Below are 19798 nucleotides of genomic sequence, written 5' to 3' on the forward strand. Positions count from 1 at the left end.
CGGGCCAATGCTACGCGGCGGATCCTCTAAGGGGTCCTCTTGACCAATCCGAGAAGGGAATCAGCGTGTAAGGTGGCCTCAACTTTGTTATCGCATCGTTTCGGTTGCAGTTGACGAGCGGGAGATGTCTCTTGTTCCTGAATAACTGATTGACTACGTAAATGATGGCGATGAAGTAGCGAAAGTGTCTACGAGAAGAAGAAGAAGTGCTTGTTCGTTTGTTTGATTTGATTGTATTGATTGCTGCCCCTCCTTTCTGGAATTCAGATTTGGGAGTTCTTTGAAGATCATCCCGTCCCGCCCGACGCCGGGAGCTACAGTACAAGGCTGCAGCTGAGACTGAGAGTCGTTCGGGAGCTTTGTCAATTCCACCGAGCGACAGACAGCTTCCACTTCCACTTCCACTTCCGTTCCCCGTTCCCGCCGTTGGTGACGCGCAAGCTTCCTTTTACAGGAACGAACCAACAACAAACTGGAAGCAAGGGAAGACGAACCGAACCCCCGCCCTCCACCTTGAACCACGTGGAACCTACCTTTGGAACATTCCCTCGTTCCAGTCCCTTGTTCCCTTGGCTTTCCCAATCCTACCTAGGGGTACTTGTTTCATTACACAACAATTGTACACCTGTCGACTTACGACTATACTACCGAGATCCAGGACAGATCGATACAAAAGATTGGTCATCGCCGTCAGCCAATTCCCACCGAACCTGTCCGTCCATCCGTCCGTCCGTCCGTCCGTTAGCCCATAGAGGCACCACCGACGACCTGACGACCCCAAGATGGCCGGGAAATCGAGATTCACCAAGCTCGACGCTTTCACAAAAACTGTCGAAGATGCGAGGATCAGGACAACATCCGGTGGCATCGTCACCATCGTCTCGCTGCTTGTGGTTCTGTTCCTCTCGTGGGGAGAATGGAGAGATTACAGGAAGGTGGTAATACACCCCGAGTTGGTGGTTGATAAGGGACGAGGTATGCGCATTTTCAACATCGACAACTCATAAACATGAAGAGAGATGGACAGACAGACAGACAGGAAGAAACACAAGCTGACCATGCCGGACTACTATCACAACAACAACAGGCGAACGAATGGAAATCCATCTCAACATCACCTTCCCCAAAGTACCCTGCGAACTCTTGACCCTCGACGTAATGGATGTCTCCGGCGAACAACAACATGGCGTACAGCACGGCGTCAAGAAGATCAGACTCAGACCTCAAAGCGAAGGAGGAGGAGAGATTGACGCCAAGGTTCTTGCTCTGTATGTTCTTCCCGTCTTCCCCCTCCATTATCTCCATCAAACATCACCAACACCCCAAGTCACAACCACTAACACCCCATCCCTCCCAAAGCCACGCAGCTGACGAATCCGCCACCCACCTCGACCCCTCCTACTGTGGCCCCTGCTACGGCGCTCCAGCTCCCTACAACGCCAAAAAAGCCGGCTGCTGCTCGACCTGCGAAGAGATCCGCGAAGCCTACGCGCAAGCCTCCTGGGCCTTCGGCGACGGCTCCACCATGGAACAATGTCAACGCGAGCACTACACGGAACGTCTCGCCGAGCAGCGGCATGAGGGGTGTCGCATCGAGGGCGGGCTGCGCGTCAATAAAGTTATCGGCAACTTCCACATTGCTCCCGGGCGGTCCTTTAGCAACGGGAACATGCACGTGCACGACCTCGCGCAGTGGTGGAATTCGCCTGTTCCGGGGGGGCATAGCTTCTCGCATGAGATTCATAGTCTGCGGTTTGGACCGCAGTTACCTGATGATCTTGTTCGCAAGCTAGGCGGGGGGAAGGATGGGAAGAGGAATACCCTGTGGACGAACCACCATTTGAATCCATTGGATAATACCAGGCAGGAGACGGATGATCCCAATTATAACTTTATGTACTTTGTCAAGATCGTGCCGACGAGTTATCTGCCGCTGGGGTGGGAGAAGCAGGCGGCGCAGAATAAGGCTAGCTGGGATCAGGATCATAGTGTCGGGTTAGGTGTGTTCGGCCAGGGAAGCGATGGAAGCATGGAGACGCATCAGTATAGCGTTACGAGCCATAAGAGAAGTCTGGCCGGAGGGGATGATGCCAAGGAGGGACATGGTGAGAGACTCCATAGTAGGGGTGGCATTCCGGGGGTGTTCTTTTCTTATGTGAGTTTTCCTTTTTCCCTTTCCCGTTACTTTTTACCCTTTTCCCTTTTACCTCTTCCCTTTTCCCTGGGTGGTGTCGGTCTGGGTGGAAGTTAAAGCGAAAAGTGATGGTGCTAACGAGATTGAAAAAAAAATAGGACATCTCCCCCATGAAAGTCGTCAACCGCGAAGAACGCGCCAAGTCCTTCATCGGTTTCCTTGCCGGCCTTTGCGCCGTCGTGGGCGGTACCTTGACTGTTGCGGCGGCGGTGGATAGGGGGCTTTTTGAGGGTACTGTGAGGTTGAAGAAGCTGAGGAGTAAGGATAACTAGACTTGGACGTCTAGTTGAAGGGGGTGAAAAAGGAGACAGGCAGGTATAGAACTGAACTGAGAGGGTGTGTTTACAGAGGCGGAGTTGTCCGAGTGTTTCTTTTCTTCGAAGTTTACTACAGTCTACAGTCTAGGTACATACATACACACAGTCGAAGTCAAGTTGACGTTAACAGCTAGCGAGCAACATGCTTCTTCATGTTGAATTCCTAGCTTCGAGGTCGTGCTCTTCTTCGTGTGCACCAAAATTTTCTGGGGAGCTATGGAGCCATGCTTCCACGGTTCGACGTTCAAAATGGTCAATCGCATCATCAGCGGGAACAGGACTGGACTTCACTTGATCCATTTCAGCACTGGAAGTACATCTTCCTTGATATGCTACCTTCTATTTCCCTCCGTCGAAGATCGAAGATGAAAATGCCGGACAGTTTCAAAAGTTTAAAAAATACCCCCTTAAAACCAAACCCAGGACTCCAGACGAACCCTGGCTCAAGCCCCAGCTCAAAGTCCGGCTCGAACCCCGGCTTACCGGCGCCCCGGGGCCTCGGACGGTGTACACTCCAATGAAGCGCCGATGTGGATCCTCGGCTCCCCGGCTTCCCGGTCGGGGCCGGATGGGGTCGAAACGGTCGGTAAGGTCGGGCCAGAAGAAACTCGACTAAACCGGGGGATCCGGTCCGGTCCAGAACAGGCCACTCAGGGGCTTAGGAAGGGTGGAAGGATGAGATGCAAGCTCAGCCCCGACTGTTGGCCCGGCCGTAGCCTTGGGTCCGAGTTTCGGATTTTGTTGTCTTGGAGAGTTGGTGTTTGGGCAAGAAAGAAGGAGTCGAAAACATCACTCCACATTTTACAGGGCTGTGCAAGCAGGCGGGCTCAGCGAGTTCAGCAAGCAGGCAAGCTCAGCAAGAAATAATTCGCCATGGTCTGATCGTGTTGGTTTGAATTGTTGGTTGAGTTGGTTGAGTTGGTTCAATCGTCTGGATGGATGTGAGTGTGAGGGTTGTTGGCCTGTAGAAGGCCGTTCAATCCCTTCGAGGCCCGGTGTTGGCCACATCTTACTCTTTTCAGATCTTTCAGTCATACGAATTCGTATGTTGTTGGTAGTGTCTCTGGCATGTTTGTTCGCCTTGTGCTCATGCTTGTGGAACTGTCTTACCTGTCTTTAGAAGTATGTAGTGTAGAAATCGGGAATCAGCGGCTGTTACAATGGTTCAGTGTGTGCTGTGTGGCCTCAGACATCGTCATCGTAGGTGAACATGGCAAATCATGAAGAGGGTTCTGGTTTCGGTAGGTGCGTAGGTGTTACTTTGCGGCTTTGCGACGAAGTCATTGTTTTATTTTGTTGGTGACTTTGCCTTCCGTATTTCTCCGGGAGGGTTTGAAATATGGGATTTTCCGGTCATAGCTGTATTGGATGGGCATTGACAGTGATGGGAATTGCAGTGTTGTGTTCAATATCGACATTTCTGCTGTCAATTGTAGACTTGTTACCAATTTGGGTGAGGCAAGTTCGAGATATAGCACCAGCAAACAGCAAAAATCTAGTGACAGCTGCGTGCTGTCATTGACAGTGGAAAAGAAAGCAAATCACAAACTCGACCTATCTCCGTCCCGCATTTGGAACATGAATGAGTTTGTCGCTCGGTTTCTACCCGGGAAAGACTCGGAGACTTTAAGCCCAAAAGATTTCGGTCTAGATTTCGAGCTGAGATCTAGTTCTAAAAGGGATCGGGGAATCGGCCGTCGTTGCGACGGTGATGGAGTCATGGTGGTCTAGACAACACAACTTCCACAAGTCCCTTTCTCGGGGTTTGGGAGTTGTAGTATTGATGACGGCAGGGTCGAACACCATGGATACGCAGGTGCCCAAGTGATAATATTGACACCGAGTTGACGAACTCGACGGTAATAAATGGAACTGTCGTATAAGTAAAATTCACTGATGATTTCTTGTCGCAGTGCACCTGCGAGGGAAAGAGAAACAAAACAAAGACAGAAAAGAAAACGAAGAGAAAATCTTATATCCCAAAGCAGTTTAGCGCCATGCCATACAAAAACTGCCATTTATACCAAAGTGTCAAGTCAAGCAGTTCATCTCGTTTCACACTCGCATCGCTGCCATCGCAAAATGACGCTGCGCATTGCAGCTGCTGCTGCAGCAGTAGCAGCGAATGGATGCAGGTCCGTCCGTTCGACGGACATCGTGGAGAACCCCTGTCATGTTTTTCTCTCACTGTCCGTTTTCTTTGTCTTTGTCGTTGTCGTTGTGTAAGTTCCCTTGCGTGTGTGTTCTTTCTTTCGTCTTCATCGCCAGCGGTGGTACCTACCTAGTCTTCTTTGATGTCTGATGGATGGCGTCAACGGTAAAACCCGTGTTTGCTCTCGGAAGCGGCAGCGGTTGGCTATGCTTGTGTTGATCACGACATCGTCAGCGTCATTCTTGAGAGACGTTTGACAAGAACGAAGAACGAAGGAGACTGAATGAAGATGATGAAACGGGAAGGCCAAGATTCTAATAAATCTTATAAGAGTTGACGACCCGCTATTGGTGGGTTGTTCATCTCTGGTCAAAGGTGTGCTTCATTTCCCCTACCGACCCTACTTATAAACCTCATCCCTGTGAGAGCTCATCAACCAAGATCCTCCAACCATGTCCCATCTCTACCGGTAAGGTACGGGAAGGGGTCCAACCTCATTTCCAGTCTTCATCATCAGTGGTGCGTGCAGCTACTGTACCTATGGGGTCACGACATCCACATGAGATTGAGTTGTTAAACGTTGAAGGGTTCTATCCCTGTGCCATGTGCCACGAGGCAGCAAACACATTGCCATGTGCTACCTTGAATTTTTTTTATACCGCAGTTCGTTTCTTTTCTTTTCTTGTCGAGTGTTTCGTTGTTGAAAGTTTGGTGGATAGTTAAAGATTGATTGATGGATCTGGGAACATATCCGATCGTGTATCATCCCGAGCGGGACCGTCGTTAACGAACGGTTGGCCCTGACTTTTGACGAAGAAAAAGAGATTTGGCCGGGCAAAAGGGAACTTGACTTTTGGCGATCGGTAAGCGCTAATAACCAGAAAACTTTCTGGAAGGTTATCATGTTCGAGAAACCACTGGACGGCACCGTGACTCGCCTCTCTCGATGTTCAGTTGTTGTTACCGTGACGACAAAGAAACGACAAGAAGCCATGTGAAGCATTGCCCTTTTTCAACAAATATTTACCGAGGGAGACCAACTGCTGGAAAATGCTTCATGCAGGAGAGATGGGCACCTGACCAGCAAAACAATTTCCGGGGGCGCGCCCACCCAATGACCTCCATTTTTTTATCAACCATAGGGGTTCTGTTCCTCTTATAAGCCGCAGGCAATGCCCCTGGTCGAGATGCCAGATGGGGAGACCAGGGGGGCGGTTTAGGAGAGATGGACCACATCTAGAGTTGCTTGGCACCATGCGAGAGAAGGGTTGAGGGGGTTTGAGGTCATGTTGCACCGCTTTTAGAGAAAGAATATCCAATGGAGTTGCTGGACGGTACGGCATTGAATCTCTCTGCGTGTATGCGGTCTTGTTGTGTCACATATTCGTGATGAGGGCCGTTGTGCCGTTCTCGGTGTCCAGTGGTCGGTACCTGACATGGTGGCTTACTGCCATAGTGTTGAAATATGGGGCCCCTATTTCGAAATGCATTTGAGGGAGAAGAGTGATGTTACTGGCATATGATGTAAAATAGAAATGGAAAGGACAACGGAACCTGGAGAAAAGCAAAGAAAAGGGGGGGACCGGTGATGCAATTGCAGATCTTGGAGAGATGGGGTTTAATCCAGTGGATGTTGCTGGTTTCGACATGCAGATGCTCGACGTTCTCTGGAGATCTTAGTGAGGTCCTTGAGTCCCGAGACGATATGAGGAAGACGTTGAGAACATGAGAATGGGGCGGACAAAGAGAGAGAATTTATGTGCCTGTCAACCAGCTATCATCAAATGCAAGGAAGAGCGAATGACAACAGCAGCAGGAAAGAAGCACATCACGATGACTTGCCTTGAACCGTTTCTTCTTTCTTTCAAGGCAGTGGGATGCTTCCTGTGTGTCTTGCTAGACGTACATCGCTCTTCCACAATCTCGAATGCTTTCAGGAACGCCCCATCCACGAAGCTATCCCTCTTCCAATCTAGCGCCACTTCATTTTTGGAACACAATTACAGAGATCTTACCATGAACAGCTTAGCCGCAATATTCGCCCGCCCACCCTGGCCCACTTAATATCCCCGGATGAACCACTCAACGGCGAGGACGCTAGCGTGCTGAGGGTGTGCATTCGATCAGAGGGTCCAGGTCCCGTCGCTCAGAGGTTACAGTGATGTTAGTGGATGAAAGCGCCCCAACTGGTCTCGTTGGTGGGGGCCCGCTTGTGGCCTAACAGACCGTTTCCATTTCCTCAGGGACCCGTTCGTCCCTCTGCCCACCACAGTTCCCGGACGTTCTGCCCCTGGGGTTTCCTGCGTCAAAAGAGTTGGGATGACATCGTGCAAAGCAAATGGGACTTTGAGATTCCCCAATTCCACTTTCTACTCGCCCATGTCCACTTTGTCACTTTTGACTCTCTCCAGTCCAGTCTCCATGTCTTGAATTGTTTCCTCTCCTCGGGCAAAAACAACTGGTTTCCCCCTGTTTGATTCCTACCTTACCATACTATTTTCCCCTTCTCCTCTTCCGAGTAGTAGTGTAGTGTCCCTGTCGTTGTGTCTTGTTTATTCTTTTCATCCCTAGAGGTACTACCCTAGACCTACCACGACCACCACCCCTCGAGGTCCCCTCTTCTCTACAAACTAGGAGAAGAATCAGGACGGTATCCATTCGCTTCCCAGTCGAGAGCCGAACGAGAGAAACGAGCGAGTCAATCCCGAGCCGAATCGCAATTCCTCGACCACCCTTCACCCTCGACTATCATCCTCGACACAAACCCCCGTTCGAATTAAATTGTAGTCACTCGTTGTCGATCGCTGCGACTCTCCGTCCACCAGACTCCCCCCCTCAGACTCCAGTCCACCACACCCCATGGGTCACTGCTAGGACTGATTCGCTGCCATCCCCGTCATCGTCGACCTCCCTCACCAAGCACGACAGCAAAAGCCACCTACCCCGTGTCAGGCCGACCGCTCGAATGCGCCCTTCTCCAACATCGGAAAACCTGCTTTGACGCACACCATCCGACACTCGCTTGCGACCCCTCCATTCTCGAACCAGACGAACGATTCGACGAGATCGCCTTAGGGGGGAATACGGATCCATAAGTCCCTGCATCTGCAATACCATCGGGATACCCACCGGCTCTTGTCTGTCTGTCTGTCTGTCATCGGTTCCGACTCGACGACGGCAAACAACGACGCTCGTTGAACACTACGGTCTATCCGCAGACCCCAACATCACACGCTCGCTACCTGTCTTTCGCTTGGATTCGACCTCATACTTGATGCGCCGTCTATAGTTCGGAGCCATACACTTTCAACTCTCGTTGTGACGTTGCGGCCTCTTGGCCGACTCGCCAGAACCTGACGTTTATACCCGGAATTCAAATCCGTCGACCTAGGAAACTTCCCGTCGGCGTTCTCGACTCCTCACGAGACAAACAAACCAATGGGTTCTCCAGCGACCGACACGGCATCCATCATGTCGTCCACACCACGCCGCCCAGAGCAGCTTGACATACGGTCAAAGTCTGCAATGTCCGTCTCGAGACCACTGAGATCCCCTCGAATGCATATCGCCGGAGAGGCGCCCCCGGAGCTCTCGCCTCTGGATGCTTTCGCCATGCAGAGCCGGCTGCTTGCCAAACAACTTGAAGAGAGCGCAAGGCAGGGCCGGCGCATGAGCCGTTTGCCGCCTCTGACCACCGATAGCCCGTTAATTGTACAAGGCCGCTCCGAATATTTCCGCTCCCTGTCCCAAGATTCTGGAAGCGATGAGGCTTACACACCGCAGCACAACGTCGGCCTGGGCCTGAGACACGAGGTGGACGAGGACGTGGATAACCGACCAAAGTCGATGCACCCGCGCATGAGCCGCATCCCGCCTACCCCTATCGAGTTGTCCGTTCCGATGCCCGCTCGACCGAACTTCGACGCCTTGAACAGGCAGTTCTCGAACGAAAGCGTAGAAGGAGAGATCTTTCTCGGAATAGGCGCCCGTAGGGAGGAGTCGCCACAACCCCTCGACCGCAGCCCCGAGGCTGAGCGACGATCCGCCTCGGCCATGGGAACACGAGAGAGCATGGCGCGCTCACCACCACCGGTACCGACTCTGACCCGGGCCATGACTTCCCCGGAGCACATTCAGAAGCAGGGCTCGTTTGAGCACGGTGGTCTTCTGCCTCCTCGTCCTCTGTTTCCCAAACGATCTTCGAGCATCATGTCTTCGACCCTGGAATCGACCGACGAGGATGGACTTGGCTCGTTGGGAACATCGTTCCACTCTCAGCACTCAGGGGTTTCTCAAGGCTCCCGCAAGATGTCTACCAGCAGCAGCATCCGGTCTCCTCTGGGCCACAGTCAAAGGTCTCCTTCCATCGCATCCGACATGTCCGTATTACCAAGGCCATCTTTTAACTTTTCCAGACCCATGAGCAGGGCCGAAACTCCATCCTTCGAATTCCCAGCTCGCCAGCCGTCTTCCGACAGCCATGCCTCGTTTGTTCTGGTCGATAACGAGGCGCACACCCCGGTTAGCATGAACGGCGATGGTTTCCCGGACCCTGACGGTAACCACTCTTTCCACAATGTGCAGTTCACTCTGCCACGCGGAAAGTCGGTTCGACGGGCGGAAGATGAGAGGCCCGAAGTTGGTACTCCCCTTAGGCAGGTTACTACCAACGAGCAGCCTCCGATGCCGAGCCCGAACGAGCTTCACCCCCGTTCTCCCGTGTCTGGACAGCCTCCTCCATCGCCATCGAGCTCAGTAGGACCTCGTGTATCCGAAGATCGCCTCAGGCAAATACCATCCGAGCGCAGCAAGGTAAGCCTCGAGGTTCCCAGGTCAGCCTCAACACGGCAACCGTCACCAGAAGCCATTGGTCGCCTCTCAACAGACAGCGCCCTCGAGCGAGCCCGACCATCAACGTCCCCAACGCCCGATAGCAATCAGAACCAGATGACCACTCCAACGGTGACAGCAGCACCCTCAATTGCTGCTACTAACGACACAGCGGCCACCCTCAAAGCCACCCGCTCCCTCGGCCAATCTACGGCGCACACCATGGCTGAAATGACTGCGGAAGAGCACGTCACGAAAGCCGTTGCCCTACACGAGAAGGGTGCCCTGCAAGAATCCACATGGCATCTTCGTCACGCAGCAAAGCAGGCCCATCCTACAGGCATGCTACTTTACGCCCTCGCTTGTCGACACGGTTGGGGTATGAGACCAAACCAGCGCGAAGGAGTAGAATGGCTACGAAAAGCCGCGACGAATGTCAATCTGGAATTGCAGCAGGATGACGACAAGACGAAGGAAGGAAAGTCAGTGGACAAGGTGGAGCATAAAGCGAGGAAGGCGCAGTTTGCGTTGGCGCTTTATGAGCTCGGAGTGTCTCATATGAATGGGTGGGGAATTGAGCAGGACAAGGTTTTGGCGTTGAGGTGTTTTGAAATCGCTGGATGTAAGTTTGGTGCCTGTTGTGTGACAATTTCGGAAAAAAGGGTGGATTTGCTGACAAGGCAACGATATAGCATGGGGAGATGTCGATGCTCTAGCGGAAGCTGGGTTCTGCTATGCTCAGGGCATTGGGTGCAAGAAGAATCTGAAGAAGAGTGCCAAGTATTACCGGGAAGCAGAGGCGAAGGGGATGAGTATGGTTGGGAATAGCTGGTAAGTCGCTTTTGCCTATTAGTCCGTGATATGGGGGAGATATTGAAACTAACGACGTGTGAATAGGATTCACAAACCGAAATACGCTGATGATCCGAAAGACGGAAAGGACTCGAAACACTCCCGTACCAAATCCAAGTCTACCAGGAAAGGGCTGTTCGGGAGGAAGTCGAGCACTCATTCCTGAGCGATCTAAGAGCACGACGGTTTCCAGCTACCATCTTCAACCATATATCCGGCACCTTTTTGTTTAGGTTCTCTTCGCCACCTTGGCCCGGTAGGGCATTCTTCGACTTAGAACACTCAATTTGCGGAACTCTTTCAACTTTCAACTGATGATAACGACCATTCCATCTATATCCATCCCAATCTGACACAAAAATAACCACACCAAATACCCATCCCAAATACCCAACCAAGTTCAAAATACCACCACTTTATACATATCCCCATCTATACAACATACAAAATTCCCATTCGTTTTGAGAGTCCCTTCGGAAAAAGGAGTTACAAGGCGCTGAATGGGTTGCATGGCATGGCTACGGGGCGTTGATGTTGTTGTTCTGGGTCCTTCCATCGCCTTTTCCAAGTGGGAGGATCCGGTTTCTCATGCGCATTTACATTTTACATATTTCTGAGATTCTACTCTTGTACGTTATGAGCAACATTCGCTATTTTTGCTTTTCTCCCGTTTGGTCTTTTTTTCTCGTTTGTTTTCCCTTTCGTGTTCCATACCTTCGCTTTTCCCTTTTCCGTTTCTCTTTTCTTCTATGTTCATTCTTCTTTCTTCATATCATTTTCCGGTGGTGGGTCGTAGGGGAGTGGGTTTTGCAAAAAGTTTCATTTCTTACCATCTACGTTTTCCCGCTTCAGCTAGGGAGGGGCAAGCGAGCATAAGGAGCAAAGGTGCCGTAGAGATTCGGTTGCGAGCAGTAGGCAAGATGCCGACTGCCCCATACCCATTTAGACAGAGATATTCAACAAAGAATGTCCTGCGTATCTTCATTAACCTTCCTACTCCGATGATAGGAGAAAGGTGGCATATGGCGCAAGAAGATCGCCCGATTTTTGGAACACATTTTTGGAAGCAAGTGGCATTGATTTATACCTAGCGAGCTAGCACAGCCCTTGAGAGGAGCGATAGTAGAGATACCAGGAGAGAGAGGAGGCAAGAAGAAAGGGCAGAAGGAAGAGGGAGGAAGAGAAAGTACAAACACGATCAGATCAGGTCAGACATATACCATATACCAAGTAGAGGGGATGAAGCTGAGGAGAGCAGAAGAAGAATGGAAACATTTGAAGTATTTCAAAGCATTTGAAGACAGAAAGCAAATATTTTACATCTACCTAGAAGCTGCAGTGATTATTGTTTTGTTTACATGTGTGTGTGAAATTATCCGTATGAACATTTTTATTTGTCTATACATCAGTCGGAGACGGAATGGGGCTAGTAGGTCTACTATACACTGCCCAGACAGACAGGAATCTCTTCTCTCCGATGATGGCTCCGGTCTTGATCTGCTCTGCTCCGCTTACGGGACGGGATGTTTGGGGATTTATGAAGGCTGAGGGACGATGATTGTGGCAGGCAGAGGGCTAAAACCTGTATCATCTAAGCCTACATGCATAAGATATAAATGTGTTGAGCAGAGCTAAGGAGGTTTCCACCACCACCGGAACGGGTTGTTGAAGACTATATATATCGTGGACCTGCCTGCTGCTTTCTTTGCTTACTTTGTGATCCAGCTGGCACAGTCCAACCTAGTCTAGTCTTTCCTTGCCGAGATGAATTGAATTATGAGACGTGATATAATCCTGGCCGTCCGTCATCACGCGACTCAGACTTGGAAGAGGAGAGGGAGGAATATGTTCAAGTTTTGTCATTATCTCTTTACCCATCTTTGGGGGCTATCAACACTTTCTCTCTAGCTCTCATGATCGAGTAGAACTGCCATTTCAGAACCCGTCGTCCAGATCATGGCTCGAGCTCAAAATCGCTGATCTCATCTGTCTTGACTGTCCTAGTCAGAAATCGAACCGCTCCGGCATAGAAATCTCCATACCACACGGCATCAACCCTCTATGTATCAACCTCCATCTTGTCACCACTCGGCACCTCCTCCGCCAGCTCCTCCACACTGACATAATTCCCAATCTCCTCCTTCTTAATGACCTTCTCATTAAGCACCGCCGTCGTGCCCCTCCTAAACACGTAGCTCTTGAGCTTCTGGGTCCTCTCGTTCGGCTTGACGAAGCCTCTGTGCAACGTGGTCTTCTCCGCCGTAATAACCGCCAAATCGACATTACTGCCCGAACCCAAATCGTTCCAGATACCGGCCTCGATGGCCTGGCTGCACAGCTTCATGGCCTCCTCCTTAGTCAGCTGCGGCTTCCACTGCGTCTCGAAGACGGACATGGCCGCCAGCGAACCGGAGCCCATGGTCACGTAGGGCAGCTTGTCGGTGGAGCCGTGGGCGTGGACAGTAAACAGATGGGTGCCGGTGGGGTCGACGCCCGCGACCACCAGGTAGGCGCCGATGTGCCCCTGGTAGCGGAAGAGGTGCTGCTTGAGAAGCGTCATGCAGGTTACGACGCGCGGCTTGCGGCCTGTGGACAGCGAGTGCAGCTCGAGCTGCGAGGAGATCAGGGCCGTGGTGAATTCCGTGTCGGCGGCGGTGCCGGCACCGGCGCACCAGATGTTGGGGGAGATGAAGTGGAGCTTTTCGCAGTTCTTGTCGGCGACGATGGGACCGGAGGTGGCGCGGGTATCGGCTGCGATCTGGCAGGCGACAGGATGTTAGTTGGATGTTGGCTTGGGGGTAATGGGAAATGGTGGGGTGGTAGACGGAACGAAGACGTCAAGGTAGGAGAGGAGGGGGGAAGATGGATGATAGCTCGAGGCAGGAAATCAGCAATAGAAAGAGGATGTACTCACCACTACACCACCGTCGAAAATGCATCCCACAATGGTTGTTCCTGTGCTGGTGGCCTTGGGCAGAGGGACGCCGCGGGCGTGTAGCGCCGCATTGCGGTTGTAGTTGGAGAAGTCGAAGCCGGGCATGGTTTCGGCTTGGGTATTAGTTGGTGGTGGTGTTGGCTATTTGTAGTATAATCGTGAGGGTATCGTGAAATCGTCGTCGTCAACTTGTTTGTAGAGGCGGATCTGTTTGCCGCAAGGTCGTCGTTAATCGGGTGTTGAGGTTGATGGATGACGGAAAGTGAATGGGACAAGTTGATGTCGGTTCGTTGCTGATGGACAGTTGATAGCTGATGACGAGGCTAGAAGCTGCCTTCTCCAGGCGGTTGTTGCTTGGTTGCTTGCTGGCTTCCAGGTTGCCCGCCTCCAGGTCCTCCCCCGCTGTAGCTGCCCACTCCCGTCCTGTTCCACTGAGAGCTTGCTGCCGGCCGAGCAAGAGCAAGCTGGGCGCTAGACAGGGCTGCTAAGGGTTAGTGGTAAACAGAGCTCAGGGTTATCTGTGATGACGGGCCCAAGCTCCCCACACACGTGATTCTGTCTAACCGGATCAGGCTAGATTGACATACCTCCAGTGTTGTTACTGCAGGGGTTGGGCAATGCTTAGCTCACCAGAACACGCCCCGGGCACACGGCAGGCAAAGACGGCCTCTCCCAGAAAAATCGTGGGTCGCGTCTTCTTCGGTTCTTGTCCAGTCCGGCGTCGTCCACTGCGTCAGTCAGGTCTCCAACTGAGGATTCAGCAGAGGAACCACTGCATCGACGGAGCTGCGATTTGGAGGAGACCACTACCACCACCACCACCATCACCACCACCACACATCACCAATCCATTTTTGTTGTGGAGGGATTTTTGTTTGTCGCCAATTATCTTTCCTTTCATCTTTTTATCGCCCACCACAATCCCACACGGCGATTATCAGCCACCATACCCGAGCTGGTCTGTTCTCAAAAGTCAACAGACCACCGACCACCATCGAAGTCGGCTCTCTCCATATTTTGATCCAAACAAAACACCACCCAATCCACTCCGACGCATCAACACTCGAGGTACCTTTGTAGTACTAGGAGTATAGAGTATACCTGCGACCGACGATATTTACCGCGTCACCGTCTTTCATCTTGAAAGTCAAGCGCCGCCGTCCACAGTCGCATCGGCCGACGCGCTTCTTTTCCCCGCCGCGCATTCGTCACTACGACTCCATCTCCACCCTCATCACCAAAATTCGGCTCGGGCCTCACGCATCCGCGGTTCCCCTTCATATACACCAGGCCCTTGGCCCAATGCCATCCAACTTTCGGTGATATAAATCCAAAGCTCCTCCTCTAAGGGCGTAACAGCATAACACACCGAGACAACAACATCAGTCAGTGGTAGAGGCACCTCTAGCTACCATGGCGTTTGCCTTTGGAAACCAGTCCGGCGCGGCTGGCGGAGCTACAGAGGGTCCTGCTCTCGAAGTTATCCAGACAGAGGTATGTTTGCGACGCCTCCCTCCCTAGTGTTTTGCTAACTCACTGTTTTCCCACCAGGGCCTCGGTTTCCTTGCCATCAATGGCGAGGCCAAAGTCCAACTGACTTCGAAATGGAATCCTGCTCCCTCTCCGACGGCATCCCTCCTCAGCATTGCTCCTCACAAGGGCCTCGTAGCAGCAGCTGGTCCTGATGCCTTCATAATCTCCACTACCGAATCCGTACGAAAGGGCTTCGAGGCCGAACAGCCAGCCGAGGGCGACATCCGACCCTTCACGCCCCAGGCCACCATCTCTATGCCTCTCCGCATCTCACAGCTTGCCTTTACTGCCAATGAGAAATACCTTGTCTTGTCCGCCGAGGAGGGTGGCGGTCTGGCAGTCTACGATGTCGATGCCCTTAGCAACGGCACCACACAATCCGCCTTTGAGATAACCACCAACGGCGAAGCCCTTCGTTCTCTGATACCCAATCCGGCCCCCGAATTCGCCCACTTCTGTGCAGTTATCACCACCAATGGCAACCTATACATGGCCAACTTGAATGAGCGTCAACTTGTTTCGGGAGCCAACGGCCCAACGTTACGGCCCCAGGTTAGCTGTGCATCATGGAGCACCCGAGGAAAGCAGCTGGTGGCCGGCATGGCGGACGGTTCCATCATTCAAATGACTCCGGACGGTGCTGAGAAGGCGCATATTCCCAAGCCCCCTAGTCTGGGAGACTACCATGTGTCTTCGCTGGCGTGGCTCGAGAACCACCTGTTCCTGGCAATTCACAACCCTACAAGCGGCCAGGATCCGTCTGTATACCATATTATCACACGCCACCAGCAGCCTAACGCGCAAGCCACCTTTACCTACAACAAGATGACAGACCCCGTCGAGCCATTTGGGGCGGAAAAGCCTCCTCACCATACAGTATTGCGGTTGAAAGACTTCCCTCCGAACATTACCGATCTTCTTCTGGTGTCCTCAACTGCTACTGACAGCACTGGCCTCCTCACCCGCTCAAAGACTCCTTTGGCTGGCGACAAACCGGTCGTGAATGCCTTTACCACAACGGAATTCGCCGATGACACTAAGCGCGCCCTTCTCCCTATGAGTGAGGATATGACGGAAACCTTCCCCGTTGGTACTGCCCTGGACTTGTCTTCCAAAGACAAGGTATATAAGCCCATCCCCACGGACGAAATTAACGAGTCCCCCGGCCCCCTGCCCGGCCTTTGGGTACTAAATAACGACGGTGTCCTCTCGGCTTGGTGGGTGGTCTATAACGAATCTATCCGTAGCGGCGTGACGTACCCTGGTCTTGCTGTCATGGATAGCAACAAGCCTGCGCAGGCTGCTCAACAAGCGCAACCTCAATCTGCATTTGGCACGTCTACTACGGCTGCGCCGGCGTTTGGCTCCTCGGCGTTCGGTGCTGCCCCATCTCTCGGGGCAAAGACATCTCCCTGGGGCGGCGGTGGTGCAGTGGCCCCGGCATTCGGCTCCAGCAGCTTTGGAAGTGCTCCGGCTGCTGCTGCTCCCGCTTTCGGCGCCCCGAGTGCGATTGGAGGCCCAACGGCGGCTCCTGCTTTTGGCCAGTCGTCCATGATTGGCATGGGTGTCAAGGCGTCTCCATGGGCCGCTGGTGCTGCTGGCACCGGATCCGCGGGAGCTTCAGGTAAGGTCTTTGGCAGCGGTGCTGCTGCCTCATCATCCGGTGGGTTTGCCAGTTTTGCGAATAAGCCTACTCCCTTTACTAGTTTTGCGGGGAAGTCGGAAGGCACCCCATTCGCCGCGCTCGCCGGTAACAATTCCGGCGGTAGCATCTTCGGGTCAAAGCCCGCTGAATCCAAGACCATTGAGGTCTCTATGGATACCGAGACGGCTTTCCCTCCTCCTGCTGCTAAACCCGCGGGAGGCTCTCCCTTTGGATCATCTCCCTTTGTGCTTGGAACTACTTTCAAGGCTGACCCCAAGACTGCCAACGACAACGAGGATACTTCGGAGAAGAAGGGTGGCTCTATGTTTGGCAGTGGATTCGGTCTGTCACTGAACGAGCCTGCCGCTTCGGAAACCAAGGATGAGGCCATGGAGAGCGCGGCCCCTACGCCGGTTACCGAGAAGCCCAAGTCGATCTTCAACGTAGAGTCCACAACACCCGCCGGTACCCCTGCGTCCAACAACATCTTTGGTACTCCCAAGCCCGCTGGCAGCGGTCTGTCCAATGTGTTTGGAGCGCCCAAGACTGAGGAGTCCAAGCCCAAGCCAATTACCGATCTGTTTGGAAAGCCGAAGACTGAGGATGGTGCGGCCAAGCCTAATCCGTTTGCTGCGCCTCTTAAGTCTGAGGCAAAGCCCAACCCGTTCGCTACGCCCCTCAAGTCGGAGACGGAGCCGAAATCGTTCGCGGATGTTCTTAAGGCGGCCAAATCCCCCGAGATCAAGGACGAAGACGCAGAAGACAAGGAGAACCTCGCCAATATCCCGGAGGCACCCCTACCCCCCGAGACTACTAGTAAGACGGACTTCCTTCCAGGTGAATCATCGGCATCTTCAATAGCTGACCCACTAGAAACAGCTCCCAAGGTTAAGAGCGACGATGCTCCTCTGCCGCCGGATTTCTTGTCAAGCAAGCCTAAGCCTGCTGATAGGAAGGCAGAGGATGCACCGCTGCCTCCCGATTTCACGAGCAAGACCCAGGATCTTCCCAAGTTGCCTCATGTTCCTTGGAGCCCGAACAAGGAGGAGGAGGAGGAGGAGGAGAGCGATCTGGAGGAGGGTGAAGTTGAGGATGAGGAAGGAGAGGAGCACGATGAGAACTCGGACGATTATGAGGATGAGGAAGAGGGGGATGAGGAGGAGCATGGTAGTGAGGAAGACGAGGAACGGAGCGACGAAGACGAAGAGGAGGAACACAGTGATGAGGATGATGATCGCTCGGAGGCGGCCAGTGAGGGTAGCGGTGTCGATGTCTCTAAGGAACTCGACCAGACGACGACCTCCGTCCACTTCGAAAACGGCAGCCCACGCTACCAATCCCGGAACATCTTTGGCAGCAGCACCAACAACATGGGTGCGAGCACATTCTCTACGATATCTCACTCCGAGGCAAAGCCACAGAGCCGTCCCCTCTTTGGCGAGGCCAACAAGAACGCGCCCCCCTTGTTCTCCAAGCCCTCAGGACCTTTCAACTCTCCCAGCCCCGTTCGCAGCACACAACCCGCCCAGCCCAGCCTTCTCAGGCCACAAGAGGGACCCCGGACTGCCAGCACCCCCGTCCTCAACAAGAGCCAGCTCCTCGGCGCCAGCACTACCCCCAAGGGCCCTCCACCAGTCGACCCCAACGTGGCTGCCCAGCGCAAGTTCGCCGCCAAGAAGGAGGCCGAAGCTCAAGCGCTCGTCGACCCCGAAGACGAAGGTATCCAACAACTGCTTGCCGCCGATGTCGAGCCTACCCTCGCTATGAACGAGTTCCTCGTCGTCGACTCCAAGCTTGAGACCCATCGCTCCCCCTCATCCAAACCCTCCTCCGAAGTTCCCGCCGCAGTCGAGACGCTATGGCGGGATATCAACCGCATGGCCGACCGTCTCGGTCTCAACTCGCGCTCTTTGGCGTCATTTATTCATGGTCATACCCAGTTCGCCAAGAAAGGTGGCCGCACAAAGGAAGACCTCGAAACCCCCGAGGACTGGGTACTCCTGGAAGCTTCAGAGCTTACTAGGCTCATCGACGGCCAGTTGACTCAGGAGTTGGAAGAGGGTCGTATCAAGGATGTTGCGGAAACACAAGGGACGCTGGATAAGATATCTCGGGAGCTGAGGACCATGCGTGCCAAGGAAGAGGATATGCGCAAGCTCTTCGCTACCCAGACGGACCCTGAGCAAATCGCCACTATCAAGGCGCAGCCGCTCAGCAGGGAGCAGAGCGTGCAGCAGGCCGAGCTTCGCAGGGCATACGCTCAGTTCACGAAGCAATTAGCAGAAGCCGAGGCGGCGTTGGTTCTACTAAGGACCAAGATCGCCGCTAGGGCTGCCGAAAAGGGAGCTGTCTCTGCCGCTGGCGGAACCGCAAGGGTACCGACAGTCGAAGCCGTCATGCGAACCATTCAAAAGATGACGACCATGGCTGAGAAGAGGAGCGGCGATGTGGATCTACTAGAGGCGCAGATCCAAAGACTTAAACTGTCTTCCCAATCCCGCGAGACGTCGGAGGGTAGAGAGGGCACACCCACACTTAACCCACTCAAGGCTAGCACTGCCAGCCTGAGAAGCTCCATGACGTTTACCCCAAGAGACTCAATCAGGAGTATTAGGAGCGAGTCCTCACAGTCTCTCTTTTCTGCATCGGTCAGGAGCACCACGCCGGGAACTAGTGCCGCCCCTAGCCCCAGTCCGAGGAAGAAGGTGAGCATGTTTACCGAGGAAGAGAGGAAGGAGATTAGGGCGAGGGAAACGAGGAGGAAGGGCAAGCTCGCGCTGTTGAGGAAGGCGTTGGAGAAGCAAGGGCCGAGGGTGGAGAGGTTGGGTGATGATGATTGATCGACTCATGGATCTTGGATTATTCCGTCTTGTGCTGTCAGGCCATGTTCACTGTAGTGTTGGTGTCGGTGGTGGATAGCCTGAGTGGGAATATAAGGAATTAGCTGTTGTATTGATTATGATGGTGTTAGTATACTGAGGTCAAAATAAGAAGATGGTGAGGAAGAATGAATGAATAAATTGAAGGGGACGATGAATTCAGTAAGCAGTTGCTGTATGCTCATTCAAGGCGAGTGTCATGGTTCTCTCTTCTCATACCTTGACTGTTCGTTTACGATAGTTTCTTTCCCTTCCTTTGCCTCCTGGTGTCGGTTCCCATGTTGTACGCCGCTACGTTCCGGCTCTCAGGATATTATCACCCGGCACCGAGCACGCCAACACTGATTCGACATTTTCCGCTACCTGGGTAGGTGCATATCAATCCCACATACTTCACACTCAAATTACCCAACAGCAACGATGCAGACAAAGCAAGGGGAACGAACCAAAGTCAAGCCCAA

The 19798-nt window shown here is 53.0% G+C and overlaps 4 protein-coding genes across 4 annotated transcripts; 3 read left to right on the forward strand and 1 right to left on the reverse strand.

The window, feature by feature from the left end:
• Nucleotides 1-99: 99 nt before the first annotated feature.
• SMAC4_04901 (uncharacterized protein) lies at nucleotides 100-3793 on the forward strand. The gene is made up of 4 exons (XM_066090203.1): nucleotides 100-975; nucleotides 1088-1268; nucleotides 1360-2155; nucleotides 2293-3793. Exons 1-4 carry the CDS (start codon nucleotides 783-785, stop codon nucleotides 2464-2466), a joined length of 1344 nt encoding a protein of 447 aa, XP_065945931.1. The 5' UTR covers nucleotides 100-782; the 3' UTR covers nucleotides 2467-3793.
• A 2937-nt stretch (nucleotides 3794-6730) lies between these two features.
• Nucleotides 6731-11672, forward strand: SMAC4_04902 (uncharacterized protein). Its single transcript, XM_003347546.3, has 3 exons — nucleotides 6731-10115; nucleotides 10186-10324; nucleotides 10391-11672. The coding sequence occupies exons 1-3, from the start codon at nucleotides 8102-8104 to the stop codon at nucleotides 10509-10511; spliced, it is 2274 nt and encodes a 757-aa protein (XP_003347594.2). The 5' UTR covers nucleotides 6731-8101; the 3' UTR covers nucleotides 10512-11672.
• Nucleotides 11673-12136: 464 nt separating this feature from the next.
• Nucleotides 12137-13628, reverse strand: SMAC4_04903 (uncharacterized protein). The gene is made up of 2 exons (XM_003347547.2): nucleotides 13260-13628; nucleotides 12137-13103 (listed from the first exon to the last, which is right to left on the reverse strand). Exons 1-2 carry the CDS (start codon nucleotides 13383-13385, stop codon nucleotides 12405-12407), a joined length of 825 nt encoding a protein of 274 aa, XP_003347595.1. The 5' UTR covers nucleotides 13386-13628; the 3' UTR covers nucleotides 12137-12404.
• A 405-nt stretch (nucleotides 13629-14033) lies between these two features.
• SMAC4_04904 (uncharacterized protein) lies at nucleotides 14034-19506 on the forward strand. The gene is made up of 3 exons (XM_066090204.1): nucleotides 14034-14774; nucleotides 14832-17274; nucleotides 17338-19506. Exons 1-3 carry the CDS (start codon nucleotides 14694-14696, stop codon nucleotides 19296-19298), a joined length of 4485 nt encoding a protein of 1494 aa, XP_065945932.1. The 5' UTR covers nucleotides 14034-14693; the 3' UTR covers nucleotides 19299-19506.
• The last annotated feature ends 292 nt before the right edge of the window (nucleotides 19507-19798 follow it).

This window comes from Sordaria macrospora, chromosome 1 (genome assembly GCF_033870435.1).
Source record: "Sordaria macrospora chromosome 1, complete sequence".
NCBI lineage: Eukaryota > Fungi > Ascomycota > Sordariomycetes > Sordariales > Sordariaceae > Sordaria > Sordaria macrospora.